General features: G+C 37.7%; 1 protein-coding gene across 5 annotated transcripts in view; it reads right to left on the bottom strand.

Moving 5' to 3' along the window:
• The window catches only part of ECT2 (epithelial cell transforming 2), an 85,220-nt gene extending 69,422 nt beyond the window's left edge, over positions 1-15,798 (bottom strand). For 2 of the 5 annotated variants that reach the window (XM_017529895.2, XM_037739041.1), the window contains exons 1-11: positions 15,626-15,798; positions 12,148-12,299; positions 11,450-11,529; positions 9,555-9,737; positions 8,089-8,178; positions 7,219-7,326; positions 6,117-6,190; positions 5,277-5,407; positions 5,025-5,140; positions 4,863-4,925; positions 3,037-3,259 (exon numbers count right to left, since the gene is read on the bottom strand). In XM_017529895.2, the coding sequence (XP_017385384.1) occupies positions 3,037-3,259; positions 4,863-4,925; positions 5,025-5,140; positions 5,277-5,407; positions 6,117-6,190; positions 7,219-7,326; positions 8,089-8,178; positions 9,555-9,737; positions 11,450-11,529; positions 12,148-12,277 (1,198 nt within the window). In that variant the 5' untranslated portion in view covers positions 12,278-12,299; positions 15,626-15,798. Of the gene's footprint in view, positions 1-3,036; positions 3,260-4,862; positions 4,926-5,024; positions 5,141-5,276; positions 5,408-6,116; positions 6,191-7,218; positions 7,327-8,088; positions 8,179-9,554; positions 9,738-10,306; positions 10,954-11,238; positions 11,332-11,449; positions 11,530-12,147; positions 12,300-15,625 lie in introns of those variants that run through there. The other 3 variants (XM_037739040.1, XM_017529894.2, XM_037739042.1) reach the window with 3 other exon arrangements.
• Positions 15,799-24,250: the final 8,452 nt, after the last annotated feature.

Below are 24,250 nucleotides of genomic sequence, written 5' to 3'. Positions count from 1 at the left end.
GGCCAACCTTAAATTCACTTTTAATTCTTTCGTTAAGTATTTAGTGAATAACCACTTTGTACTAGGGTCTGTCCAAGAATAAAACAGAATAAGAAAAACAAGGTTCATTTTCTCTTAATGATTACTTATTTGAAGAAACTCAAATAATAAAGAAATAAAAACTATAATTTCTATCAGTAATAACTACTACTGAAAACAACAACCAGGTCACAGGGTTGGCAGAAAGTAATAGAGGGATTTAACTTTACAGACAATCCACCACTCAGATTTCCTTGAGGCAAAGAGATCAAGTAAAGGTCTAAGGCATGGATATACTAAAAACATTTGAAGAAATAAAAGGTGGTATAACTGAAGCTGAGAGAGTGCAGGCATTATTAGAGAACATAATACCACATGAGATTAGGTAGATGAGGGCAAGATTACACAGGGACTTAAAAGCCATGGTAATATGCTGCCCATGATGTCGTTGAAGAAGCATCGTTAAAGTCTCTCTTCTCCTTGAGGTCATGTCTAAGTCAGAGTCCCCTAAAGAGTCCGACCAGCTGAGAAAGCTCTTCATTGGAGGGCTGAGCTTTGAAACAACCGATCAGAGCCCGAGGAGCCATTCTGAGCAATAGGGAACACTCAGGAACTGTGTGGTAATGAGAGATCCAAACACCAAGTGCTCCAGAGTCTTTGGGTTTGTCAAAAATGCCACTGTGGAGAAGGTGGAGGCAGCCATGAGTGCAAGGCCACACAAGGTGGATGGAAGAGTTGTGGAACCAAAGAGAGCTGTCGCAAGAGAAGATTCTCAAAGACCAGGTACCCACTTAAGTGAAAAAAATATTTTTGGTAGCATTAAAGAAGACACTGAAGAACATCACCTAAGAGGTTATTTTGAACAGTATGGAAAAATTAAAGTGACTGAAATCATGACTGACCAAGGCAGTGGCAAGAAAAGGGGCCTTGCCTTTGTAACCGGTGACAACCACTGACTCTGTAGGTAAGATTGTCATTCAGAAATATCATACTGTGAATGGCCACAACTGTGAAGTTAGGAAAGCCCTGTCAAAGCAAGATATGGCTAGTGCTTCATCCAACCAAAAAGATCAAAGTGGTTCTGGAAGCTTTGGTGATCATGAAGGTAGTTTCAGTGGAAATGACAATTTTAATCATGGAGGAAACTTCAGTGGTTATGGTGGCTTTGGTGGCAGAGCTGTGGTGGTGGTAGATATGGTGGCAATGGGGATAGCTATAATGGATTTGGTAATGATGAAAGCAGTTTTGGAGGTGGTGGAAACTACAATGATTTTGGCAATTACAGCAATCAGTCTTCAAATTTTGGACCCATGAAGGAAGGAAACTTTGGAGGCAGAAGCTTTGGCCCCTATGGTGGTGGTGGCCAATACTTTGCCAAACCACTAAACCAAGCTGGATGTGGCAATTCCAATAGCAGCAGTAGCTATGGCAGTGGCAGAAGTTTTTAATTGGGAAACAAAGCTGAGCAGGAGAGGAGAGCCAGAGAAGTGACAGGAAAGCTACAGGTTACAACAGATTTATGAACTCAAGCACAGCGATGGCAGGGCCTACCTGCCACAAAGACATGTTTTAGACAAATACTCATGTGTATGAGCAAAAAACTTGAGGACCGTATTTCTGACTAATTGTATAACAAGTTATTTTAGTTTCTGTTCTGTGGAAAGTGCAAAGCATCCCAACAAAGGATTTTAATGTAGATTTTTTTTTTCTTGCACCTATGCTGTTGATGGCTAAATGTAATAGTCTGATCGTGATGCTGAATAAATGTCTTTAAAAAAAAAAAAAACTAAAGTAATATAAAGCCATTAAGTGATATTAAAGCAGAGGAGTGCCATCATCTAATTTATATATTTTTAAAGACTTCTCTAAGTGTTACATATAGAAAGGCACAAATTAAAAGGGAGAGAATCAAGAGTTCTCATTTATTTAACTTTAAGATGTCTATTAGACATGGACAAGGAAGTACAAAGTAGGTAGCTTGACAGGGAAGGGGAAAAATTTGGGAGTCATCAGCATACAAATGTTTTTCAAAACCATGGAACTTACTAAGACAATTTAGGAAGAGTACCATAGAGGAGAAACAACGACTCAGGAGGAACATGCAACATTTAGAATTGAAAAAAGGCCAAGGAGAATGAGAAATGTCCATAAAGGAGTAGCTACTGATGTGCTGAATGCTACTATTGCATAAAAACTGTCTCCTAAGGACTACAGATCAGTTGGAATGGGTTGAAAGAACAATGAGAATCAAGGAAATGAGACAATAGATCAAGGTAATTCTTTTTAAGTATACTGATGTGAACAGGAATAGAAAAATGGGACAAAAGTGGAAAGTGTCATGAGTATAATGGATTTGGTAATGATGAAAGCAATTCTGGAAGTGGTGGAAGCTACAATGATTTTGACAATTACAACAATTAGTCTTCAAATTTTGGACCCATGAAGAAAGGAAACTTTGGAGGCAGAAGCTCCAGAGGAGGCAAAATCTCCAGAGGAGATTTTGATTTTTTTGTTTCTTAAATCTAGAAAATATACTTGTTTACAGACTAAAAATCAAAGAGAGGGAAATACTGATAAGCAAGGAAGAATTATAGGAGCCTTTCTGTATCAGTTCAGCACAAAGTGAACTCACCCCCCTCTGACTTCATTCTACCTATTTTCTCCATAACTTATGTGACATCCCCTGTGGTTTTGTTTGCTTTCTGAACGGCACTGGTTATGACTCTGGACAAATTACTTAACTTCTCTGTATCTCATTTAGTCATCTGTACAACAGGAATAATAAAATCTATTATAAACACACAAAATATATAAAGCATTTTGTATGTACTAAGCAGTCATCAAATTGCAACATTATTAAGCTTAACTATTCATGTGTCTTTTTCTCTTCAGCTAGAACGAAGGTAATTAAAGGCAAAGACTTTCATATTCACTACATCAGGAATTTATCCATATTCTAACAATTATTCCATTTCACTAAATTTTAAAGGCATTTTTTTTTTTAACAATGTGAATTACCTCCATAGTTAATGCTAGACTCTGGTGTGTTGGAGATATCTAGCAGTGACCCTATAGAAAGGGAATGCTCAGCTGATGCGCGCTTACGAGGAGGAAATGGTGACAGATCTGTCTCTCTGGAAAGCTGAGCAAGTGTTTCTTTTAAACGACGTCTTTTGCGATTGCTGTTAGGGGTATTTAGAGAAAGCATTGACACTGATTTCTTGAGCTCAGGAGTATTTGCCTGCAATCAAAAGCACAAAAGCTCAATTTACCTCCATGGTTCTTTACTGAGACAGGAACAAGAGAAAAATATATTTACAAGTCTGAAAAAATCTGGATTTTGCACAATAATTTTATAACCTATACTCTACCAGGCAATTCAGAAGTTTCATAAAATATAATAGTCAAGAGACAACCGTAATTGTCTAACCCCCAGTACCTCATATTTCTTCATAGCACTTTCACCATTACATTTTCATCTGTAAACTTGTTTACTGTCTGTCTGCTCCTTTATTAGGCCATAAACTCCACAAAGGCAGGGACCATTCATAGTCTGTTCACTGTATCCCTAGTACAGTGCCTGGACACAATGCTTTCTGATATGTGCTGAGTAACACTCGATTTTAAGAGTTCTCTCCCTAAATCTGAAACATACTTTTTAAATGTTGTTATAACTTTAATTGTGAAGAGTCTGAAGAGTGCACAATACCGTACTATACAGATTTTACAGAAACACCTCATCTTCAATATTCCACTTAAAGTAATTAAATCCTAAACTGATGTAAATCTTCCCTTAAAGCCTACTTCCATAACTCTGTCATTCTGGTGAGTGATACCACTCTTCACCAAGATCCATTATAAAGACTAGATTTCCTTGACGATATTCTACTATTAAAGTCATCTTTTTAATGACATCTCTCCCTTATTCTTCTTCAGTGGCTCCCAATACTTATAGGATAATATCCAAACTCATTAGCATATTAAAAATTTCTTGATTGGCCAGGTGCAGTGGCTCACGCCTGTAATCCCAGCACTTTGGGAAGCCAAGGAAGGCAGTTAGGTATTCGAGACCAGCCTGGCCAATATGCGGAAATCCCATCTCTACTAAAATTACAAAAATTAGTCGGGCATGGTGGCGTACACCTGTAGTCCCAGCTACTCAGGAGGCTGAGGCAGAAGAATCACTTGAACCTGGGAAGCGGAGGTTGCAGTGAGCGAGATCGCACCACCGCACTCCAGCCTGGACAACAGAGTAAGACTCCATCTCAAAACAAATGAAAATTCTTGATTTTATCGATCCATTAAGTTTCATCTGTTGGCCTTCCTTCCCACACTCTATTTTAAAGCCATACTAAACTACTTGTTATTTTAACGTATTCTCAAAGCTTTCATACCCTCTCCCAATTGGGGTTGTAACAAATGTCATACCTAGTTTGCCTAGTAAGTTGGGTCAACATTTTTTGCCCTGATTAATCCCATCTGTGTCTTTCAGAAAGAGTGAGGCTACCTAAAATACATTACTCAATTGCAGCACACATCATTCTGCATCACAACTATGTACAAATCTATCTTTCCATTAAGAGCCTAAGTTTCTGAAGATAGAGATACTCTTGTTCATAATGTTATGATCAAGAATTAGCACAGAAAATATATTAGGTTAAAATAATACACATTACATTGAATAGTTCCACTTAAATCTAACACAGACTAAGATAACTTGATATCCCAATTGTTTGAATTATTCTGAAATTCCTAAACATGCTCTCTAAATCTTCTGGACATTAAAGTGTTATTTTCAAACAATCAAGCTTAGAGAACAAATAACTAAGGGGTTAAAAGCATACCTTTTCATATAAATACATAGTTTCTCCAGCCCGGGCATCCATTTGAATGCTTCCCCAGAACCACTAGGTGAAAGAAAAAACATTTTAATAAACAGTTTAAATTTTATCAGAAAAGTTATTAATAGTGTTTTTAAAAACCAACCTCATTCTAGAATTACTTGCCTCTTGCTTCACAACATAAAGTTTCTTTGAAGGTTCAAAGGGAAGATCTTTTACTATATTCTCTTCAACTACAAGGTGAGTGCATCTTTCATCTCCAAGTGGTAAATATTTACCTCCTAAAGAGAAATGCACATAAGCATAAATAAGCCAATTTCCAAACTCAAATTTTTAAAGAGGTATATTGACCAGGAAGCGATTAAGCAGGCTTAGGCACTAAAATACATATAACTTTTACATTATACTAAATTTTACCTTGCATTTCAGTCATTTCCTCCATATTGGTTTTCTCTTCATCTGAAAATCCCAGGAAACTTAAAACACAATCTTGAAATGGAGGAACTTTAAATTCATTTCTAAAGTCATCAACTGCTGCACAGAAATTCCTGAAAACAAAATAAACTCTTCTAAAACCAGTTTAACTTAAATTCAAGTGTTAAGTATATCAATAAATCTATAGTAATTTTCAAGGTCTTAGCATAATCTATTGAAGCTATTTTACTTTGGTCCTGAACTGTTCACAAAAACTTGTTTAAAAAACTGATGTGTCCTCAGTCATCCCAAAAGTACTTTCTGACCAAATGTGATCACAGATAAGGTTACAAAAGATTCAAATATTTTCTGTTATATGAAATTTTATATGTGCTGTGTTCTAAGGGTTTCATGAAATCTAAGTAATGATAACTTTCATGAAATCTTAATCAATGATGAAGTGCCACAGCAAGAAATCATGAGCTCGGAAAGCTAAGCAAAACAAGGAAATAAATTACAAGCACCAAATAAAATGTAACCAGACAACATAAAATTTTAAAAATATGTAACAAAATCCAAATACCAAGACTTAGCTATTATCTAATGATTTCAGAATGTTTATAATAGTCAAAATTACTTCACAAGGTAAAATCCAAAGATATCACAGGTGTCTTTCAATTTTTTATAATTTTTTATTTTGCTCTTCCTAGATTTTATTTCCAAAGCTACTCAGACTGAATTTATTTTTTCTATCTATGAAGTTACCTTCTTCAGCACATGGATTTATCTTTAAAGCAGAATATTTAATTTACATAATGAACTACTAAATTTCTAACCACTTACTGTTCATTTCGCCTTTCCCAAGCTTTATAAATCCATTCTGGCTTCATAATTGGAGTACCTAGACTCACAGCAACCTAAAAATATAAACATTACTCTGAATTTTCTCCTTAAATAACTGCATTCAAGGAAGTTCTAAACAGTTACTTAATTTTTTTTTTTTTTTTGCAGTTTTAGATCACTATTTGCTTTCTAACAACATATTTAAAAAATTAGCAGAAAAACTGTCTCTCAATCATACAACTTAGGTTTAAATAACTTTAAAACAAGTTCCATAGTGTCCAAACTGTTTCCTTACTTTATTTTAAATAAATATATCTCTAAAGTTCATCTTTATTAAATTTCTATTTCTCTCTTTTCTTCACGTTTACTTCTTTGGAAGTATGAACCCCAAGATGGCACTACAGAAGAAGACATCAGACCAAGTCACTAAAAACTTAGATATGAGTTGGAACATTTAGGGTAAATGGAAGAGTACCCTAAAATTGCCATTTGCTACACAAATACACTAAGGGAGACAGAAAAAAATGATAAATTCTTGCTAAGGCATTTAACTAAAATCTTAAACTAAGATTTCAATCCTAATAAAAGTATCTTTTCCTTTTATAATTTTCTCAATTTAAACCTTAGAACCACTTTAAAAGAGCAGATCTCTGTTTACTTATAAAGGGAACTTAGACAACAGTGAATTATCTGCTCTCACAATTCCTCCAATGTTATTCATCTACCAACCCCCACAATCCTAGTCATCTTTCAACACCTCACTCAAGTTCCATTGCCTACTTAAAACTTAACCACTTTTGGCCGGGCATGGTGGCTCACACATGTAATCCCAGCACTTTGGGAGGCCAAGGCAGAAGGATCACTTAAGCCCAGGAATTCAAAACCAGCCTGGGTATCAGAGCAAGACCCCATCTATTTAAAAAAAGAAAAAAGAAAGAAAGAAAACTTAACCACTCTTATGATTTAAAAGTTTTTACTAAATATACTTAGAGCAAAAATTAAGTTTCTGTGTCTTAATTGTGGAAGAAATAAAAGATTGCTATTAAACCCATCCCAAAATAATGCCGTATTGAAATACACAAAAAAACCCAAATTTACATACCCTGAATTTTTCTCCTTGTGTACAATTTGCCACCAAATGTGTAACTTTTGAATTAAAGTCTTTTCGAATAACTCCACCCATGTGATGGACCAATGTCACCAATCTGACCTCAAAAGAAAAATTAAGCAACAATGACTTCATGATTATTTAAACAAAATTTCAACCACTGCTTACCACTCATTTAGCATTTACTAAATACTTTCTATTTATAAAATACATACAGGATTTTAATAAAGATAATAATTTTATGTCAAACTAAGTATTTAAAAAAAGATTAGTTTGCCTATTAACACAGGCAAAATTACAGAGGTGGGATTAGTAAAGATTATCACGGAAAACTGAGTTTAACAACTGGCTTTCATATTGCCTAAAAATGTTGCTAATACCATACTGCGTAAATATATTGTTTTTTAAAAAATACCAAGTTTTATCACATCAAGACTCTTCCCACAGAATTAACAGTAATACCCATCAGTTCCAACAACAAAGTATTGTGAACCAAAGAAAGAACTTTCTATGAATTCTCTAGGGCAACAGAATAGGGCTGAACTTGTAGAATAAAAAATTGCCACGTATAAACAAAAACTTTAAGTAACCAATGCAGCCAATATGCAGCCAACAAGACAGTCAAACAGAATTGCTATGAAATCTTTCTGTTAATTCATATTAGCCACCGTAGACAAAACATTGGATTCTTTACAAGGCTCTTCAGAATTTGTTTCTTCACAAAATTTAAACCGGTATAGACACAATGTTTCCCTTCAATATTTTAAAAATAAAACCATAGTACTAAAATGAAAAAAACAGCAATTTAAATTTATTTTGCTGTAAAAAATATGTTTTGAAAAAAATTTATTTCATAATACTTACTAGTTCTTCCTTTTTCCTAAATCCAGTAAAGCATAGTACTAGATTCATCATACTTGTACAATACAATGGGCGACATGAAAATGGCAAAGGCTGAAGGATACAACAATTTTAAATGTGAGATTTCTCTTTAGCAGAAAATACAACAAAACTTTCTCAAGCTAAATATATTTCCCCGCTTGCCATTCAACTTTCCCAATCCAAAGATTTACTGGCATTTTTAAATATGCAACAAAAAACAGCAAAAAGACAGATTGCAAGTTTTCCAATAAAAATATTTCCAATGATTCCTTAAACATATGTGATATACATAACCTAAACACTTTACTATCAGCAAATAAAACAAATATTAAATGCACTGACACACATAAAGTACTGTCTATAAGCGAAGTTTTCAGACTCCATACACTACTATAAATTATTCTAATTAATGTTATTAAAACAGGTCAGAGGCGTTTCATAATAAACACTGAGTAAATGTAATACATACACTTTTTTTCTTTTTTGTCAAGTGCTCAGTGTGAATAATACATACACTTAAACCAAATAAAATTCTAATCTTTAAGCTAATAAATGGTGATATTCAGTAAATAATTTACCCAATGATTTTCTGTGTATAAAAGAGAATGGTTTAAAAATAATAAAAGAATAAATTTGATTTTCATCATTATATAAGATTATTTTTCAAAATTTAGTCTTTGAAAGTTTATTTGGGTTTTGAAAGCAACCACTCCAAATCAAAATGTTAGAGAATTAAAGGTTAAAATGTCCTTATTACTAACATGTATAACAATAGAAGTACAAAGACCTAAGCAATTTTAAGTAAATAAGGCAAGCTTAAGAATGCCTAGACAGCAATAAAATCAAATAGAAACTAATTCTCATACAACTCATGTTAAAATACTGTTTAAAAACAGTATTTTATGGGAGGCAGAGGTGAGTGGATCACACGAGGTCAGGAGTTAGTGACGAGCCTGGCCAACATGGTGAAATCTCATCTCTACTAAAAATACAAAAAAAATTAGCTGGGTATGGTGTCATGCACCTGCGGTCCCAGCTACTTGGGAGGCTGAGGCAGAAGAATCACTCGTACCCAGGAGACAGAGGTTGCAGTGAGTGGAGATTGCACCACTGCACTCCAGCCGGTGTGATAGAGTGAAACCTTTTCCCAAAATAAACAAACCAGATAATCTTCTCTAAGACACTGTGGTGTTAAGACTGTGTATATGTCTGTGAATATGCATATGTACAATTATCATTATTTAACTTTCAAAGACCTTAGCTTTTCACTACTAAGTTTGAAATAGAGGAATTAAAGGACCACATTAGAGTAGCCACCATTATTCCTATGCTAAATATTTTACCCTCAACAATTAATGAGATTTTTTCCAAATGAATTTTTTGCTAATTAAAATTCATTAATAAAAATTTAAACTTGAAAAGTCATGATAAATAACACATATGCTTACCTCTCCTTTTTGTGAACAATTTAATACAACTGGTGGTCCAATAACTCTACAATCAGCCTTGTAGAGGTCATTAAAGACAGAATCCTGAAAGTCCATGACTACGAATACATTTTCAAATTCTGGAGAATCCAAGCCTTCAAATTCTTCCACTGACTCCATCTTTACAAAGCATACTTTAATTTCCTTTTTGTCATATAGTTATTAGAAATAAAAAATATTTATATATCAAATAATCCGTCTTTCTAAATAAAGCTTAAAAAATCAGTATCAACATTTTTAACGTTTATATTTGTAGAAAACAAGTTTCAATCATACAATAATCAGCGTTACTCTTAATATTTCTTTACTTATATTTTTACATATACATACCTCCATTCAAATTGTTTTTAAAATCTTAAAGATCAATATTATAAAGGTATAATTCTGACTTATCACTTATTAGTCATAAATCATCAAGTATGCATAATTCCATAAAATTAGAATGCTAAAGTTTTTAAGTACATGCATTTTGATATGAGGATGCATTAGAAAGATATCCACTCCAGATCAAGAAAATGATACCATACATAAAGTTCTTATTGTACAAATTATCTTCAGAAAAATAGGAAAATAATACTACAGCACTTAATACTTACAGAAAGGAAAATTAGCATAATCATTTTAGTAGATATGTGAGAAAGAAGAGAAAGATACACAATATATAGGCAGTTGCAGCATGGCAAATGCAGGATATAAGAAGGCAAGTTACTTACAGTAAACACTTTAAACATCCACAAAAAATAATGAAGATACTAAAGTACCTATATAACTCTTTTAACTCTTGCGTTAAATTAAAAAAAAAATAAAAATAAAAATAAAAGCTCAAAATGAGTCAGTAAATTATTTGAATTTTATTTGCAAGGCTGCTGCAATGTGAAAGAATACCCTCAAAATTCATATTGAAGCCCTAACCTAGAATGAAGAATGAAGTCCTTAGTATGTGACTATATTTGGAGATAAGGACTTTAAAGAGGTAATTAAGGTTAAATGAGATCATATGGATGGGCCCTAATCCAATCTGGTGTCCCAATAAGAGCAACCGCCAGGGATGCAAGGACACATAGAAGAAAGGCCATGTGAGGACACTGCAAGCTAAGGAGAGAGGCCTCAAGAGAAAGTAAACCTGCACACACCTTAATCTTGGACTTCTAGCCTCCAGAACTCTGAGAAAAGAAATTTCTATTGTTTAAGCAACTAAGTATGTGGTATTTTGTCATGGAAGCCCTAGCAAACTAAAATAGCTGGATTTGAGAATTAGATATTTCGTATGCTGAGGCAAATTCCCTGATGATTATAAATTAATGTGATTTATAATTTTGGAAATACAGCAAGAATTTAGGCTGTATAAAATTAATGAGAAGAAGGAAGCTAAGGAGTTTGAAAGAAAATTATCAGATCATTGTAGATTTTATGTCAATTACGGTTACAATGGAAATCCTTATAAAGTAACTTGGCATTATTTAAAATATATGCCATAGTTTTGGGTACCAGAAACACCTAATTTTCTAAAGTATAAAACAGTTTCTATTTATTAAGCTTCAGATTGCACAAAATACACCTTGTGCCTAATTCCAATCACCATAAAGTAGAATAATACAATCAAGGGAAGTGCAGCATGCCACATGCAATGAGTTGCTTGACCTACCATATTAATAACACTTTTTATTAATTTTTCATCCGATTTTCCAGGACAACTTTCTTTTATCTTTATAACAGGGACTTCCATTATTTTAATAGTCTGTGAAAAGAGACTTAAGTATGAGATTAAGAAAACTAAAAATTATTTACACACTGATGGAAGAAAAATTGCTTTACAAAAAACAAATAAAACTAAACTAAAACCTAAAACTCCATACCTTTAAGGCTTTTATAAGTTCTTCTTGTTTTCCAGCTTCTTGAACCAATATCACTCTTGTTTCAATCTGAGGCATCTCTTCTGTTAATATAAAAACATTTCATTATGTTTTTCATGTATTAACATCACAATCAGTAGTTTGTTATTGCGCTTTTGGCTTTATCTGGTATGTACATCTTGGAGAGAATCACAACTTTCTCTAAATTTAAGATGATTCAACTCTCAATTAGAAAAATATTTGGCTATATTAGAGAAAGAGAAAACATATTGTAGTAGGGTATAAAAACATCAGCATTCCTCCTAACCAGAGAATGAGCTATCTTATAGTTATCCTCCTCAACAGTGCATACAATTTTAGAAAAGACCCATTTATAAAACCGTAAAGGAAAAAGTAGCTCTTCACCTAACTAGTCATGACTATAAATTCTAGCTAAGAATGCTGTAGCTAGACTGCCCTCACATACAGAAAAAGGAATATCCAAATTAAGATGCCTCACTTTCCAAAGTTGCAAAGCATACAAATGAATAATCCAAACAATAATTAGAAAATCTACCTAGTATGAAGGGATTCTGTCAACAAATATTTACTTAATACCTGTGCTCTAGCACTACAGCTGGCATTACAATTAAGTCATAAGAAAGTCACTAGTAAGTTTAGAATTAATCTAGAAATTGTTTTAAAGCAGATAACAGGGTTACCTTCTACATATGAAGTAGATCCAATAAGTAAGTTTTCCTTGGAAATCTCAGTAACTTTAGAATCAAAAATGGAAGAGTCTGCCAAGCTAGTCCTCCTGGTAGTGGATGTTAACATACTATATTCAGCCATGGTTTGTATTCTTCTAAATCAGCTGCAAGAATAACATTTGAATAAAAATATATAAACATGATCATTGGGCAAAAATAAGCATTAGAGGTTCTTTTGTACCTAGAGTTTATAAAAAGTATTATTACCCATTTTTCTTAATGAACCACAGAAAGTCACTGAACTTCTATGAGCCTCAATTTCTTTTTCTGTAAAATAACATACTAATATCTGACTCACAGGAATAAAAAATAACAATGTATCGAAAGCACAGAGCATTACTAGACATACAACAAATTGAACTGTAGTCATAAATATTCTACCTCCCTCTTCCACACCTTTGCCCTCAACCAACTTCTCTTCTTATATTCACCTGTAACACCACCATAACACACCTCCCAAAAAATCCTAGATGAAAATTTGAGATCTATCCTTATTCTTTCTTCTCTCACATTCCCCTCCCCAAAATTCATATCAATCCCACCTCAAATCTCTGGGACCTGGCCCCAGTTCTCTATATGCTCAATGCTACAATGGTCACTTGGTCTAATAAAACAGCTCCAAACAACTTTATCATCGGTTTCTTTAGAAATCACTCTCCACATGGTTTTCAGGGATATGCACCTAAAAACACATGTGACCATATCACTTCCCTGTTTTACAACTTCCATGACTATTCCTTATATATCCAGGTCCAAATTCACCACCAAGTTCACAATTTGGTCCCAGTCAAACGATCCACCTTCAGCATCTATAACTCCCACAGTCCCTCTACAATCCATGCAACAGCAACAATGAATTTCTCAGCTATTTTTCAAGCACAAATCATAATTTATGTCACATCAGTTTGCAATTAATAGTGCCCGACTCTCCACCTAGCTTGTCTTCCAACCCCCAATCCATCACTCTTGATTGATCCTCTGTGAACATCTCTGAACCTCTCCTGTATAATTCGACTGCTCCCTTGTCAGTATTTTCACGCTCCTTTAAAAACACCTCTCCCCTAAAAGGTTTGACAAAACAATTATGCATGGGTGGGTGCCAATGTAACTCTGAATTATGAAAGAAAATCGTTTTTTAAGTTTTCCAGGACTTAAGAAGAGTTTAAAAGCTAGATAGGGAATAAAAGGTTTAACAGGTTTTCATTAGGCTGAGCTGGGTGGCTGACATCTGAAATCCCAGCATTTTGGGAGGCCAAGGCAGGAGGATTGCTTTCGGCCAGAATTTCAATACTGGACTGGGCAATTTAGCAAGACCCCATCTCTACGAAAATTTAAAAATTAGCCAGGTGCCTATAGTAGCTATTGGGAAGCCTGAGGTGGGAGAATCATTTGAACCCAGGAGTTTGTATTCTTCTAAATCAGCTGCAACAATAAAGTAGTGAGCTGTGATCCCACTACTGCACTCCAGCCTAGGTGATAGTGCAAGACTCTGTTCTCTCTAAAAAAATTTATTTTAGAGATTTTCATCAATTTTCAGTAAGTTGACTGTTGATTACCTGAGAGTAAATTTCCAAAATATTAGGCAAATATATAGAGGACCCACTTTTAACTAGAGCTACATGTCTGACTTTCCCCTTTCCTACTTCTTCAGATTAATAAAATAAATACCTTCCTCCAGAGTGAAGAAACAGTAAGGAATCATAATATCATTTTTGGATGCTGATAATAAGGAATGTAATAACTTGCACACTAATAACAGCACAGTTGTTAGCATGTTACATGACACTTCAAAATCAGGCAACTCAGCTTCCTGTCTCAGCCCTGCACATAGCCATTTAAGCCTCAGTTTCCACATTGGTGGAACAGACATTGTACTACAACTAAAATCTAGTTATTATGAAGACTGAATAGATGTCTTAAAGTGAACAATAAGCAACTATTCTCATGCAGATTCACAATATGGATATTTCTTATTGCTTTACCATACATCCACGTCAATCATTATTCTAAGGCTTTCCAAAGGTGTGCTCCAATAGTTGTAGCAACCTTTATTTAGAATCAGCGATAAATTCTATCCAGCCCTTATTATTTTAAGTCTTCTACACTACCATTTCCAATGAAAAGGCTTGGCTTTCATTCAAAGTCCCTTTAAAAGAGTGTTTTAAAACAAAAAGTCAAGAGAGATGAGCTAACCTGCTTTAAAGGGAAATCAAAAATACCATTTGAAAATATTTACATTTTCCTCCTATGCCTCCCTTTTTAAGAGGGAGCAAAGCAGATGATCAACAGCAGATGATCAAAAGCAGATGATTAATAATTAAAATTGTCCCTGATGATACTGTATATGATCAGTTTATTGCCAAAACAGCTTCAAAATTTAGAGAAAAAGAGATGCATGGTAAATTGATGACATAACTAACATCCAACAGTCTGATTAGAAACGGAAATATATTAATCACTTTTTTCAAATTATTGTATTCCAGAAGCCTTTAAAATAAACACAATAGGATCTGTGTTCATAAACCTCCACCGCTTCTCACCCAAGAACAGACCCAAGGAGCTTCTGACTAAATACACTATAACGCATGCCCCCTGTTATCCCAGAGAAAAAATTTGCCATGTAAACAAACATTCAAGTTTCCCTTTACTTATATACTTTTTAGGCAATCATCTTCCAAGGTGAAGAACTAAAATGCAATTCTGGATATAAAGGTGGTATTAACAATAACATTAACAACTGGCATTTACTTAACGCTTAATACGTGGCAGACATTGTCCTAAACCTTTTAATCTTTGCAGTAAACCTAAAAGGCAGGTACTGTTATTATTTTCAATGTATAGATGAAGAAACGTAGGAGCAGAAAGGTTACTTAAGAGGTTAGTAAGGGGTAAACAGGTATTCAAAGCTCGGCTGAATCCAGAGGCTGCGCCTTTAACCACTAAGCCAGACACATCCGTGCCGGGCGGTGGGTAGGACCGGGAGCGGATGTCCTGGATTTATCTTGCAAAAACGAAAAACTAAACTTCCCGCAAGGAAGCCAAAATGAATCCTAAAGTAAAACCACTGCCTACTCTGAGATAAGCCCCCGAAGGCTACAAGCGCCGGCCCCCAGAGCCACAGGGCTGCGCGGCTTGCCAAAATCCCTTTCCCAACTCCCTCCCGTCACCCACACTCTTCCGGCCAAAAGAGCCAACCGGTGAGGGGGAAAATGCCCAGCAATGCCGGGGGCTTCGGGCTCCCACTCCGCGTCGGGGCCCGGCTGCCGGGCTTGCGGTGCGGCGGGGGAATTCCCGGAGCCGGGAAGCCCGAGCTGGGGCGCTGCGGAATTCGCGGTCACGGGGGGCGGGGACGTCGACCGCAGGCAAAAGAGCCCCTGGCGGTGGAGCCGCTGGCCCACTTCCACCTCCCTCACTCACATAGAGTCCTTACCACTCTCAAAACAATGCCCTGAGCGTTCCGCCTGTTCAAACGCCGACTCCTCTCACAGACATCGCCATTCCTTGCCGGGGGCCGCCACAACTGATTCAAAAAGTGAGCAGCTCTCTGTAAGAGCCATGCCGATTGGCGCGGGATGTCAGCCTCTTTCCCATAGGCAGGAGTCTCCAGAGGGGCGGTGATTGGTCGCCGCTCTCCACCAACCTGCAGGCGCCAATTGATTGGCTGAGCGTGTGTTTCAAATAAGCCCAACGGCTCGGCGTCGGGACGTCAGGAGTTTGCAGAGAAGTGCCCGGATGTGGCCAGGAGGTGGCAGTGGTGGTTCCTGAGCGCCAGCAGGAGGAGCAGGTGTTTCTGTGACTACCGGGTGTTTACTCAGTAAACAGCCTATTTCTTGAGGAGAGTTTGGGTAGATTCTCCCCGGCCCCACCCAGCTTCTTTTTCTAAACGCTGCCAAATCTTTTAAGTTTAAATCAGTGCCTCCAGAGATAAATGTTTTCCCACTGGTTGCTGTGAGCTGTAGGATTTTCCTATCGGGATGTTTTCTGCTTTGGAATGTATTTAAATTTGAGTTAAGGGATTTAGACTTTAGTGGTTGTATTGGCGTGTGGCAAGGCCGAGGACTGGTCCTAGAACTCGGGCTCGCCAGGTGGACTTCAAATCAGCAGCCGCTCATTTAAATCCTGTTCTTTAAAGCACTGCGCTCCCATCTAGGGAATATCGCGGATCAGAATCAATTCTTAGAAATTAGAAAAATTCTCGGATTTTTTTTAAAGATAAGCTTGAATTTGATTAAAAAAAATGTCACGAGATCACAGAATTTTTTGGAGCCAAAGTAAATTGTCTCTTCACTGCTCCCCTCCGCCCACTAAGAACTTGTACTTTCCCCTAAAGTCAAGAATTTACCAAGTTTTTCTGTGATTCGTGTTGCTATTATGAAAATAGTTTATCTTTATTTTCTAAATATGATATTATGTAACATAATCTTTTAAGAAAAATGCATCCCCACCTGGTGGGTTTTGCATAGTTCCCACCTGAAGGCTAATATAAATAAAAGAAGAAAGGGGAATCGATACCAGAACACTACCAATAAGAGGAGGCAAACCTGTACTTTGGGATGGAAAACTTAAGAGCATCTCAAGCAGGTCGTGGGGACTTACAATTTTTCCTAATTTTGTCAGGCAACCTTAGAATGCCTGAAAAGTTTATAATGCTTTCCACAAAATGAATGAAGTAATCTGGTAATTACTGGTTTCCCTGCTTGTCAGTACTTAAGTCTGCCCTTCATTAAAATGCTGTGATAACTGTTAGGGCAGAAGAAAAGAAAAACAGCAATTGAAATTTCCATTTGGAATGTGGTTGCATATTTGGAAGTTGGGTGTGCCCAGCATTCCAAAAATATTCATCACTGAAAACATATTAAGCTGCTGTGGAAAGCAGCCCCACTTCCTCTGTGCACCACTTTCTGCTCAACAGGCTTTCCAGGGCTAATGATTAACTGTGTATGGCATCATTGCCCTGGATTTTAAACCTCCCTAACAAAAGCTATACTTGATTTTTTTTAAGGAATGTGCAGCAGTTAGATTACCAAATAAATGGGTAATGCAATCTTTTTCACTCTCTTAGGTCTTCATTTACGCATCAAATATTTACTAATTGTAAGACAGCCATCGTGCCTGTTGGGGTTATAAAGATGAATAAGGCATAGAAAACTGCCTCTCTGGACCACACAATCTGGTAGGGGAAATTAGCAGATAAACAGATAATTACAGTAGAAGGGAGAGAAGAAAGAGAATGAGCATACTGATCGTTTAGTATGCACTTTATACCTTATTTGGTCCTTAAAACAACCCTCAAGTAGGTATCATAGTCCCATGATACCATGAACCTTAGGAAAGGTTTAAGTAACTTACCCAAGGTCTCCTAATAAATATTTAAGTCTACATTAGAACCCAGAAATAATAGATGAGTGTAAATAAAGTCTAGTATAGATCTGTCTGCAGGCTCAAAGAAAGCAATGGGGAGGGGAGTATCTCAGATAATTGTGTGCATAGGTGATCATATGCCACTTAATTGCACCTAGCAGAGGCCAGGTGTTGGTAAAGTAAAACATGATCCCTAATCTTCAGGTGTTTTCAAAAAGCTAGTACTGCAAAGGCAAATGCTACACATTGCTATTTAATAAACACAGGAATCTTCACATGTAGGTACCAAATAAATATTTCTAGAATGAATGAGCTAGATCCAAGTTCATCCATAATGTTTGGGAGACTGGATGTCCTGACTAACCTATTTATAGGTTATTCATTTAATAACTTAAGCACCCATTAGGCACCATGCTAACACTGAGAATATAGCTGTGACAAGACAAATATGGACCTTGTTCTCATGACTCTTCTAGCAGATAGCTGTATTCGTGGTGAAAATTTATTCTATGCATAGGTTTTCACAGAATTTAAATACTTACAAAACAATAATAAAAGTAACTTAGTCTTACTGAGTCAGAAGCTGTTTCAAGTGCTATAGTGTTTCAAGATCAGCATTATGAAAAATTTTTAAATACTGTATAGGGCATAGACAATTGAACTGAATGCCATATTAACCTTGAGCTTTTAAAAAAAAAATTTTTTTTTCTTTTTTTTGACCCAGAGTCTCGTTCTGTAACCAGACTGGAGTGCAGTGGTGTGATCTCGGCTCACTGCAACCTCAGCCTCCTGGGTTCAAGTTATTCCCCTGCCTCAGCCTCTGGAGTAGCTGGAACTACAGGCACGCGCCACCACACCTGGCTAATTTTTTGTATTTTAGTAGAGACAGGGTTTCACCATGTTGGCCAGGATGGTCTCTATCTCCTGACCTTGTGATCCACCAACCTTGGCCTCGCAAAGTGCTGGGATTACAGGCCTGAGCCACCACGCCCAACCCCCAAAAATAAATGCTTAGTATTAGCTTGTTTACTTGCACTTTAGGCTCATAAAAGGTCTATATATATATACACACACATATATATATATGAGAGACAGTAAACAGTTTGGTGTGGCTAGATTATAATATACATGCAGGAAATAAGAATAAATAAAAGGCTCCTCTTCAAAGCTTTCTTCTTAGTTCATTATGAATAAATAATAGTTTCTTCAAAGGTTAATTTACTTTAAAGGTTTTGCTCATAATCTTAAAGTAGTTGTTAGTCATAATAAAGAAATAAGTGCATCCCGTGTACTTGGTTCTTACACTTTAACCTAGATATTTGCCCTGACATGCCCAGGCAAGTCTTAGGTCATAGCTTATTCCCCTTCCTTATTTGAAAATGTTATCACTTCTCTAAGCATTCCTGAAGTTTCTTTCTCTTTTCCTTTGTTCTCCTCTGCCTTTACTTCTTTAGAAAATTGCCAAGTTTTTAGCCAATCCAGTCAAGCACAGAATATGAGGTCCCATTCGGGCCAATGGAAACTAGACACAGCAGTAGGGCGATTGCATCAGGTTTTGAAAGTTATAAATGTCCCTGTCTCCTCGTTCAGGTGTGCTCTCGTGGCAAGACTGCCGGCAAGTTGCATCCGGAAGTAAAACTAGCCTTGCTGAGTAATCCATTGTCTCGGTATGGATTTTTCCCGACGTTATAAACCCATTTCCAACAATATGTGAAGAGAAGAGTGGAAAACACTAACTATGCTAGGTTAGGCTGGGTGTGGGGGCCCATGCCCGCAATTCCAGCGCTTTGGGAGACTAAGGCAGGAGGATCTTTTGAAGCTGAGAGTTCAAGACCAGCCTAGGCAACAAAGTGAGGACCCATGCTCCCCTCCCCACCCCATCTCTACAATAAAAATTAAAATAAAAAAATTTGCTAAGCTTTGTGGCATGTATCTGTGGTCCCAGTCTTTAGGAGGCTGAGGCGAGAGGATTGCTTGAGCCCAAAAGTTCAAGGCTGCAGTGAGTTATGATCTCGTCACTGCACTCCACCCTGGGCGACAGAGCAAGACTCCCCTGCCCATCCCTTAAAAAAAAAAAAAAAAAAGCTATGTTAGAAGGAGCTCAGGAAGGGCTCCAGTGTCATTATAGAGTTTAAACTTTATGCTGAAAGCACTGAAGATCAATTAAAAACCTTGAAGTAAGGAAGTTATATGTTCTGTGTTATTTTTTAAAAGTAGCAAGCCAGCAACACAACTTCATTTGAAATAGAAGAATGAAAGAGAAGAAAGACCAGTGAGAATACAGTTGAATTGGAACACACATGAAATGATAGTTTGAACCAAGACAGAAAAGGTGGATTGGAGAGATAAAGAATAGAAAAAATTAGCAGGACTTTGATTAAATATAGAAGGTAAGAGTGGAATAAAAATATGTAAAAATTACTACATTCATATAAATTACTGATAAATAGCAGTATCATTAAATAAATAAAAGCCTCCTAATTCAGAAGGCTAGCTCTCTTTCTTCCTTTTAATGAACAGCCAGTTCGAGTCATAGTTCTTGAATTTTTGAATCCCAAAACCTCTGTTCAACACTTATTTTGATAGGCAATATTCTAAATGTTTTACACTCAGAATTGCTTTAGCTCTAAAATGTTAACTTCAAACATTCCATTCTGATTATGAAATGTTCTAGCCATCTCTTAATCACTTTCACACACAAATCAAGGATGTTTAGCCTTCACTTCCCCTTAACGATAGCATCCCTTTCTAACCCATGGTCATTAATTCAACTGGTAAAAGACCGCCACTTTCACTGTCTTGCTTTTCTTCCTGCCTCTCTGATCTTTCCTTCTCAGTTTCCTTTGCTTAGACATTATTGTTCCCCAAGGTATTATTCTCAGGCAAACCCCTTTCCCTAGGTGAACTCATTCATTCCCAGGGATTTAAGTGATATGCATATGGCTCCAAGTCTCTCTTTCTTCCCAGACCTTGTTGAAACCCACTCTGTAAAACCAGATGTTTACCAATTTTCTCTACTCCTGTGACCCACAATCATATCAAACTCTATATGTGCTAAAGTGAATTCTTCATTTTCCCCAGCTCTCCATCCTTCATCTCCTCTGCCTTTTGTATTTCTCTCTTGATTGGCAGAATCCTTATCTACTCTCCGACTCCCAGGTTGGATCTCTTAAAGTCATCTTCCTGTTCTCTTCCTCCCCTCGGTCTCCCTGCACCACCACCCCCAACATCATTCTCCCAATTTGACCTGAAAAACATTTCTGGAATCTGAACCTTCCCCTTTCAGTCCACTGCCCGAGTTTAGGCCTTCATTGTCTCTCATTCAAACTGTGACAAGGACAGCCTTCTAGTTGGTCTTTTGAGAATTAATCACTCTCTCTACTTCCAGTCATCATTCACAGAATTATCTTCTTTTAAAAAAATAAATATGACTATGTATCTCCCTGCTTAAAAACAAAACTAAACCAAAAAGACATGGTTTCTTCACTGCTCACAGAATAAAGTCCAGCGTAGGATAGAAGACCCTTCCCAAGATGACTATAAGCAAATTTTCTATCACCTTCACCTCTACCACATATGCACCCTGTGCTCAGCCATATTGAACTTTTCATCAGTCCACAAACATTCTAGGTACTTTCATAAATCCCTACATTTGAATATTCTTTTCCACCTTCCCTGCCTCCCTTTGTCTGCATGAAAATTCCAATTCGTTCAGGACCCCACTCAAGCATCACCTCAATGAAGCCTTCTTTGACTATCCCATGGAGAGTTAGCTGCTGCTTCTGTTTTGTAGGAGCCTAATACTGTATATACCTCAGTATGGCTCCTGTCACCTTGTATGGTAAGTATTGGTTAACATGGCTGTCTCCTCTATTAAAATATGAGCTAGTCAAGAAAGAGTAGGAAAAAGGACCATATCCTTTTCATCTTTGTACCTTAGCACTTGTGTCTCAAAAAATATTTATGGAGGCCGGACATGGTGGCTCACCCCTGTAATCCCAGCACTTTGGGGGCTGAGGTGGGCAGATCACTTGAGCTCAGGAGTTTCAGACCAGCCTGTGGCAACATGGAGAAACCCTATCTCTACCAAAAATACAAAAAATTAGCTGGGCTTGGTTGTGCACGCCTGTGGTCCCAGCTGCTCAGAGTCAGGGGCTGGAGTGGGGAGATCTCTTGAGCCCAGCAGGCAGAGGTTGCAGTAAGCTGAGATCATGCCACTACACTCCAGCCTGGGCAACAGAGCAAGAACCCATCTTAAAAAAAAAAAATACACACACACACACACACACACACACACACACACACACATATGGAAAAGAGGGAAGGAAGGAAGATAACCAGATTTTTTAGTACTTTGATTTATGGCTATATCTTACTTTATGTCAGAGGCTGGCTGGGGTTTCTGCATCTTTTTTTCATCAGTAAATTAGCAGCCATAAATACTCCTTCTCTACTTGTTACTGTTGTTTTATCAATTGTTCGTGATGTCAAAATAGGTCAGCAAGTTCATGTTGACTTATTACTGCCTATTTCAATGTATTAACTTGGTTATGGTTTTGTGTACAAATTGGAATAAATTATCTGCATACTAAATATTAGAATGTGCTTTCTAACCCTATGTGTTTCTCTCTCTCTTTTTGAGGTGAGATACAGTTTGCTCTGTCATTCAAGCTAGAGAGCACCAATATAGCTCACTGCAGCCTTGAACTCCTGGGATCTCCTAGGCTTAAGCAATCCTCCCACCTTAGCCTCCCGAGTAGCTGGGACTATAGGTGTGTGCCACCAAACCCACCTAATTTTTAAAAATTATTTTATTTAGAGATGGTGTTTCACTGTTTGGCCCATGCTGGTCGTGAACTTCTGGGCTCAAGCAATCCTTCCACCTCAGCCTCCTGAGTCACTGGGATTACAAGGCATGAGCCATCACACCTGGCTCATCCTGTTTCCTTAAAATATGTGATAACTGCTTCCCCATGATTAGGGGGTATTTTAGCATGTTTCATTTCTATAAAGGGATACCTAGCTGGCCATAGTGGCATGTGCCAGTAATCTCAGCTACTCAGGAGGCTGAAGTAGGAGGATCATTTGGGCCCAGGAGTTCAAGGCTGCAGTGAGCCATGATAGCACCACTGCATGATGTCATGATGTCACCACAGCCTAGGTGACAGAGCGAGACTCCACCTCAAAAAAAAATTTGAGGTGGAGTCTCGCTCTGTTGTCCAGGCTGGAGTGCAGCAGTGCAGCTTTGGCTCACTGCAACCTCCATTTCCTGAGTTCAAGTGACTCTCCTCTCTCAGCCTTCTGAGTAGCTAGGATTACAGGCACATGCCACCATGCCTGGCTAATGTTTGTATTTTTAATAGAGACAAGGTTTCACCACGTTGCCTAGTCTGGTCTCGAACTCCTGACCTCAAGTTACCTGACCGCCTCAGCCTCCCAAAGTGCTAGGATTATAGGCATAAGCCACTGCTCTGGGCCTCATGGCTCATGGTTCTGCAGGCAGTATAAGAAGCACAGTGCCAGGCCGAACACAGTGGCTTATGCCTGTGATCCCAGCACTTTGGGAGGCCAAGGCGGGCCAAGATCCTAAGATCAGGAGTTCGAGATCAGCCTGACCAATGTGGTGAAACCTCGCCTCTACTAAAAATAACAACAATTAGCCAGGTGTAATGGCACACGCCCGTAATCCCAGCTACTCAGGAGGCCACTGTGCTCCAGCCTGGGCAACAGAGTGAGATCCATCTCAGGAAAAAAAAAAAAAAAAAAGAAAGAAAAGCACAATGCGAGCATCTGCTTCGGTGAGGCCTCTGGAAGCCTCCACTCATGGTGGAAATGGAAGGGGAGCTGGTTTGTGCAGAGGCATCACATGGTGAGAGAGGAGGCAAGAGTGAGAGGAGGGAGGTGCAAGAGGCCAGACTCTTATTTTTAGAAACAAGTTCTCACTCTGTGACCAGACTGGAGTGCAGTGGTATAATCATAGCTCACTGTAACCTCAAACCCCGGGGCTCACCTGCCTCGGAGTCCTGAGTATCTGGGACTACAGGCATGAGCCACCACACCTGGCTCAGACTCTTACAAAAACAACCAATTCTGGCAGGAACTAATAGAGCTAGAACTAATTTATTACCCCCCAAAAGAGCACCAAGCCATTCATGGGGGAATCTCCCCCATGACTCAGACATCTTTCATTAGTGCCACCTCTAATACCGGAGATCAATTCTACATAAGGTTTGGAGAGTCAAATATCCAAACTATAACAGGATAATAGGGAATGTCGCTTAAAATAATGCAAGCCAACGTTTCTCTCTTAAACCCCCATAGCTTAATTGCTGAAACCTGATTTCTTCCAAGTAAGTTTTCCAAGATTGCTTATGCAAATTGCCTGGAAGTAGCTACCAACACTGTACACTTCTCTCTGTGCAGACGTGACTGAAGAGCTTCCCACTCCTAGTCTCAGGCTGAACAGCTCCCCACCACTTCTTCGTTTCCCTGGTTTCTTGTCCTAGCCACCCCTTTCTACAGATCAACTCCCAGATAGAGACCCTCTGGCCCACATGCTGTCATTCCCAAGTGGGCCTCTTCTCCTGGGGCCACCACAGCTTTGCAAAGTTTTCCCACCTTAGGCTCCCAGAACACTTCTCTACAATAGGCTTCCCCTTGTCTGCTTGAGAGGCTCTAGCGTTCGAATAGGGAG

Source organism: Cebus imitator, unplaced genomic scaffold, assembly GCF_001604975.1.
Source record: "Cebus imitator isolate Cc_AM_T3 unplaced genomic scaffold, Cebus_imitator-1.0 Scaffold61, whole genome shotgun sequence".
In the NCBI taxonomy this organism is placed as follows: domain Eukaryota; kingdom Metazoa; phylum Chordata; class Mammalia; order Primates; family Cebidae; genus Cebus; species Cebus imitator.
Note: the sequence above shows the minus strand (reverse complement) of the source record. Positions and strands in the feature narration are given on the sequence as shown.